Source organism: Arvicola amphibius, chromosome 14 (assembly GCF_903992535.2).
Source record: "Arvicola amphibius chromosome 14, mArvAmp1.2, whole genome shotgun sequence".
In the NCBI taxonomy this organism is placed as follows: Eukaryota; Metazoa; Chordata; class Mammalia; order Rodentia; family Cricetidae; genus Arvicola; species Arvicola amphibius.
In genome coordinates, this window is record NC_052060.1 from 19,671,703 (window position 1) to 19,677,708 (window position 6,006).

The 6,006-nt window shown below is 51.4% G+C and overlaps 1 protein-coding gene across 1 annotated transcript; it reads left to right on the forward strand.

The window, feature by feature from the left end:
• Window positions 1–2,679: 2,679 nt before the first annotated feature.
• Psrc1 (proline and serine rich coiled-coil 1) lies at window positions 2,680–5,615 on the forward strand. Its single transcript, XM_038312109.1, has 6 exons — window positions 2,680–2,698; window positions 2,779–2,836; window positions 3,452–3,890; window positions 4,589–4,703; window positions 4,796–5,038; window positions 5,518–5,615. The coding sequence occupies exons 1-6, from the start codon at window positions 2,680–2,682 to the stop codon at window positions 5,613–5,615; spliced, it is 972 nt and encodes a 323-aa protein (XP_038168037.1).
• The last annotated feature ends 391 nt before the right edge of the window (window positions 5,616–6,006 follow it).

The following is a 6,006-nucleotide window of genomic DNA, read 5'->3' on the forward strand; positions in this document are numbered from 1 at the left end:
AATCCAAAAGGCTTTCTTTTTGTCAAACCAAAGAGATCTACTTTCACTAGAGGCTGAGTCTACTCCAGTTCTTCTCTGGAGTTTCGTGAGAATTAAGCTTCCATGTGACGATACCTTACCTAGGTCATAAATCAGCTTCTTACCCAACTAAAAAGTTACTACTTCCTGTCGGCCTTGGGGAAATTCAGAAAACAACAAGCACATCTAATGTCCTCATGAATCACCTGTTAGAGATTGTAGTCAAGAGCCAGAAATGGTGGCTGCTGAGAGTTCTTTCCTGGGAGAGACATAAAACAACGTCTACCCTTTTCCTAAGGTCCCAATGACAACCAACACTAGGAGTCCACCAAAGCTTACCCAGAGGCCACAAGGAACTTAATAGGCTTACCTACAGAGCGGTGACTGAAGGGTCTAGACAGGAGCACCCATGACTTTAAAGCTGCCGTCCCTGGAAGGTCTCAGTCTGACAGAGATGACCGCTTCTCCATGGCTGCCAGAAGAAACGTTCTTCCCTCCCATCTCCCTACTTATATCCCGTAGCCCCTCCCCCAACCACGTGCAGTCAGGACAGAATGGCACACACGTGGTTGAGAGGGCCAGCTGCGCACTCAGGTGAGGGTCCCATACCTTTCTGTTTCCACTTCTTCCATGAGGGAAAGTAAACAGGCCACAGGCCCAGCTGTGCTGATCTTTCCCGAGCAGGCATGACGGAACTCCTGGAGATGGTGGCAGCTGGCTTAGAGGATAGTCCTATATACATATAGCAGAGGAACACAGGCCTTTAATCCCAGCACTTGGGAGGTAGAGGCAGGAGGATCAGGATTTCAAGATTATCCTTGGCAAAGCCAGGCAGTGGTGGCACATGCCTTTAATTCCAGTACTCGGGAGGCAGAGGCAGGTGGATCTCTGTGAGTTCAAGGCCAGCCTAGTCTACAAGAGCTAGTTCCAGGACAGGCCTCTAAAACTACAGCAAAACCCTGTCTCAAAAAACCAAAAAAAAAAAAAAAAAAAAAGATTATCCTTGGCTACTGGTGAATTTAAGGCCAGCATGAGACCCTGTCCCAGAAAACAACCAACAAAATACAGACAGGAAAGAGACAGAGATGGTGTGTGGGTGTGTGTGGATGGGTGTGAATGGAGAAGAGAGGTCAGATCATAGCCAGGCAACAGTGTACACAACAGCCAAGGCCTCCTTCTGTCTGAAGCAGGCTTAGGACAGAAGGTGTGGGATATCCACAGGGACTGTGCCCTAAGGATCGGTCAGATCTCAGCCTCTGCTGTTTGCTAAAGTGTTTACAGACCCATCACTAAAGTTCACACCGTCCTGGCAAAGGAATAAAATCTTCTCACGAGCAAGATCTCTAGGTATGTAAGCCTTCTGCGTTTAAGTAGCACTGTCCTGAAATCCTTTTTTTTTTAAAAAAAAATATTTATTTGTTCTGTATACAATATTCTGTTTCTGTGTATGCCTGAAGGCCAGAAGAGGGCACCAGACCTCATTACAGATGGTTGTGAGCCACCATGTGGTTGCTGGGAATTGAACTCAGGACCTCTGGAAGAGCAGGCAATGCTCTTAACCACTGAGCCATCTCTCCAGCCCCTGAAATCCTTTTTTTAAAAAACTATTATTATTTATGAATTCGACACTTATGGGATACCTTCTTAGCAAAGAAGTGTGCCTGGAAGTATAATTCTTTTTCCTTAATTATTTAAACTCTTAAATAGTTGTTCATACACGTCGTTTTGGGATTGAAACAGGGAGGAGAAATATCAGCTATCTCAGAGAAATGGCCTTATGCTAAGTGAAGAATTCTTGTGCCTCGAGACTGGAGAGATTGTCTATTGGGGGGTCTCAGCAAGCAAGTGAAAAGTCCAGCCGCTAAACCTAGAGCGGCCTGGACGGCAGGAGGTGGGGGCGGAAGAAGAGGCGGGGCTCCAAGCCCACGTTGGTTGGCCGATTTCGCCCCCCTTCCCACCGTCGCCGCTCCTTGCAGGTTCTGGCGCGCAGTCAGGAGGAGGCACTCCCGGGCATGCGCGCGCGAGCACTTGTGACTTCGCCCCCATCCCCTGAAGCCCCCAGATGGAGCCTCTTTGGGAACTGCGCTTAGGTCCACCCTACAACCTTCTTCGGCGGTCTTCCCGACGGTTCCCGCCTCAGCCCCGCCCTCATGGACTCGCCAATCGCTGTGCGCTTGGAGCAGAAGTGGGTGGAGCCTAGGAAATTCGAAAGAAGCTCCGCCCCTCGGGAGCCTATTCCCGGGAACTGGAAGGTTGTGGAAGAAAAGCATCCTGCGTGGACGGTGAGGCGGAGTGGGAAGTGAAAACGGAGTGTACGCCGGAGGTGTGGCGGGGGTGTGGTGCCGGGAAGTGGAAAGGTGGTGGGAGAAGTGTGGCGGCGAATCCCGGATAATAACAAGGGGGAGGAGGAATGTGCAGAGAGAGGCAGATTTACAATCAGGTGTTGGAGCCCGAGCTCTCTGCACCTTTCCCGAAAACAACGGGCTAGTTTCAGGGGCACGTGCTGTTTTTTGGCTCTTAGTTTACCATCACCATGCCTCCCCACCCCAGATAGTGCACCCTGAGTCTAGATGGGGGCATAGGGCAGGATGATAGACACCCGAGGTAGGCTTGTTGTCTTTCCTGCTCAGGTCTAAACTGATTCGCTTCGGCTGCCTGGGCATGGAAGAGTTGAAAGAAGGTAAAGATACCATGGAGGGGAGAATGAGGCCCCGAGAGTCTGCAGGGACTGATAGCTGACTTTTATTCTCATCCCTTCAGATGTCAAGTTCATTGTGGATGAGACCTTAGACTTTGGAGGGCTGTCCCCATCTGACAGGTACCAGCCCCTTTATCCTCCCTATTTTTCTCCAACGATACACCTTTAACTGTAACCCTTTACTGTTAACTTATTGGCCTCTAGAGCTGGGGTTGGTAATTTAGCAGCCTATAGTGTACTCTGATGCCACCAGTATGGAGGAATCGGGCCTCTAGGACACAACTTGGATGCTGGTGGGGAGAAGATGGAGTTACATTTCCGGGTTAATGTAAATGAAAGGTAAATGTGTGTGGGCATGTTGAGGCATGTCCATGGAATTCATGGAGTGTGCAGACCACCCCCCTCCTCCCAGGACAGACCTGAGTGAGTGTGTGTGCATATACACACACGTGCGCTCGCACATGCACACACACTCACACAGAGGAAGCACAGAGGATTTTGAATTTGAGAACATTCTGGTCTACAGAGTTGAGACCTTGTCTTGGAAAATGGGGAGCGGGAAAAAGAAAATAGGAGAAGCTAAAGGCTTGCTGGGCCTCCGCAGAACCAGGTATCTCATGTAAAGGCAGTTCTCATAGCCAGCGTGGAGTCGGGGTTTGGGACGGTCCCTGCCTCTACTTCAGGCATGCCTTCTGCAATCTTTTGTGTGGCATGGTGCCATGTTTGCTTTCTCAGTCATGAGGAGGAAGACCTAACAGTGTTGGTGAGTCCAGAGAAACCTCTCCGACGGGGCCTCTCTCACCGGAGTAACCCGAACACAGTAGCTCCCAATCTCCAGGGTGTGAGGTTCAGTCTGGGCCCGCTCAGTCCAGAGAAGCTGGAGGAGATCCTTGATGAAGCCAACCGCCTGGCAGCTCAGCTAGAGGAGTGTGCCCTGCAAGATCGGGAGGGTGCAGGGGCTGGCCCTGGGAAGCCCAGCTCCAGAGGGAAGCCCAGCCCTCGGCGGGAGACGTTTGTCCTGAAGGACAGCCCTGTCCGGGATCTGCTGCCCACTGTGAGCTCTTGGAGCACACCGTCCCCAAGCAGCCTAGCCGGACTCCGAAGCAGTGATAAGAAGGGGTCTACCAGGGCTGCTCGGGTGGCAGCTGGAAAGAAGCTTCCCGTCACAAAAAAGGTGAGCGTGGAGGGTTGGATTGCATGTGTGCCCTAGACAAGGTGCCCCAGACAACGACAAGTGGTTCCCTCACTGGTCAGAGGGAGAAAATTAATCTACCCGTGGAGTTGTTGGGATTAAGTGAATTGGATTGGAGGTGGAGCTGGGTGGGTGGTGTCTGCCTAGCATAAATGAAGCCCTGGGTTTGAGCCCCAGCATCACGTAAATGCATATGATAAATGGAAATGTCTAAGTATATACTTGTAATCCCAAGACTCTGGAGGTAGAGACAGGAAGGTCAGGAGTTCAAGGTCATCCTTGAGGGGCTCTATGCTGAGTTTGAGACCAGCCTGGGCCATATGACTCCCTTGTTTCAAAAAGCAGCAATAGGCAGATAGATGGGATGGATCAGTGAGGCTTTCTACCAAGCCTGATGGACATGGGTTCAAACCTTGTGACCTGCATGACGAGAACTGACGCCCACAAGCTGTCCTCTGACCTCTACATGTATGTTGGATACATGTGTATGTCACACACAATAAATATAAAATGACTTTAAAAGAAAGAAAACACCTACCACAGATCTTGTTGGCAGCTAATCTCTTCCTCGCTGGTTCTAGACAACGGCCTGCCTCCCACATCTTTTCCTTCATGCCTTCAGCCGGCAGAACACATGCTGTCTCCTTTCTAGTCCTTTCTTGTTCCTTGCTCGGTTTCAGGAATCGCCCACTTGCAACCTGTTCCCTGCATCCAGAAGCCCAGCGCTCTCTCCTCTTGCACAATCAACTCTTCCCCTCCGGCGGAAAACTGGGCCCAATGCACGGACAACAGCAAGTGAGACCCGGGCAGCCAAGATGTGGGTGACGCTGGCATGGAGGAGAGGAGAGGTGGGACTCACCCAGAAATGTCTTCACTCCCCTCCACAGGCCCACCAGTCCCGGTCAGACCAGTCCTAGCTCCACAGCCCTCAACCAGCAACTCTCAGTGTTCAACCCGACTACAGGGAGCAGCTGCTAAGTCCTCTGCTCGCTTACCACCTCCCTCAGCCATCCCCAGGCCTGCCACACGAATGCCACTCACTGGCCGGAGTGTACCACCTAGCAAAAGTACCCTAACTCCAGAGTCTCTCTCAACTCGGAAAGGGCTTCCAAGTGCCGTAGGACACAGAGGTAAGATAAAATAGGTGTATGTGTCAGGCTAGGCATGGTGGCCATTTGTAATCTCAGCACTTGGAAGATAGAGGCTGGAGAATCAAGAGTTCAAGGTCAGCCTTAGTTATATAAAACCATGCCTGAAAAAAATAGAGCTGGGCATGGTGATGCATGCCTTTAATGCCAGCCCTTGGGAGGCAGAGACAGGCAGATTTCTGTTCAAGGCCAGCATAGTCTACATAGTGAATTCCAGGACAACTATAGCTATGTAGAGAGACCCTGTCTCAAAAAACAAACAAAAAATAAAACATTAGGTAGAAGAATGTGCTGCGCTCAGCTTGGCCTTCGCCTCCTACGGCTGTAATTCTGTCATCCTTGCAACCCCGCTTGCTGGCGGGAAAACGGGGTTCAGGAGGCGCAAGCTTTCATCCAGTCTTGCCTTTTGAGAAGGGCAGCAGAACTGGGCTCTGATTCATCTCTTCTTCATCCCTGCCAAGCTCCTGTTCCCCAGAGAGCGAATCTTCCAACCACCAGAGCCCCCCGAGGCAGGACGCAGCCTCTCAGGAAAGCTGCAGTCCCTGGACCTACTAGGTAAGACCGGTCCCTCTGCCCTCGTCAGCTAGGCTCCCAGGCTGCTGTGCACGGCATCCTTGAATTCTGTGTGGAGTGGGGAAGAGAGGGGAGAGAGGATCTGCCCTTTCCTATCCTGAGGGGCTTGAACTTGGCAGGTACCAGATGGGCATGAGAAAAAGGGTACTCCAAAGCATTTCCTCCATCTGTCTCTTCAGGTAAAAGGACCGGACGGCAAGCGCATATCAGCAAGGAACCACTACACTACCATCCTAGCCATCGAAGCCTGGCCCCTCCCCCCAGCAGTCCCCAGGAGTCCCCCTCCTGACCCCAGGAGAAATAGTGCCTCTACGGTTGATCTCTGAAGTACAGCCCAGGGAGGGTAGGGTGGGGTGGGTTGAGCTTGAGGAGACTAA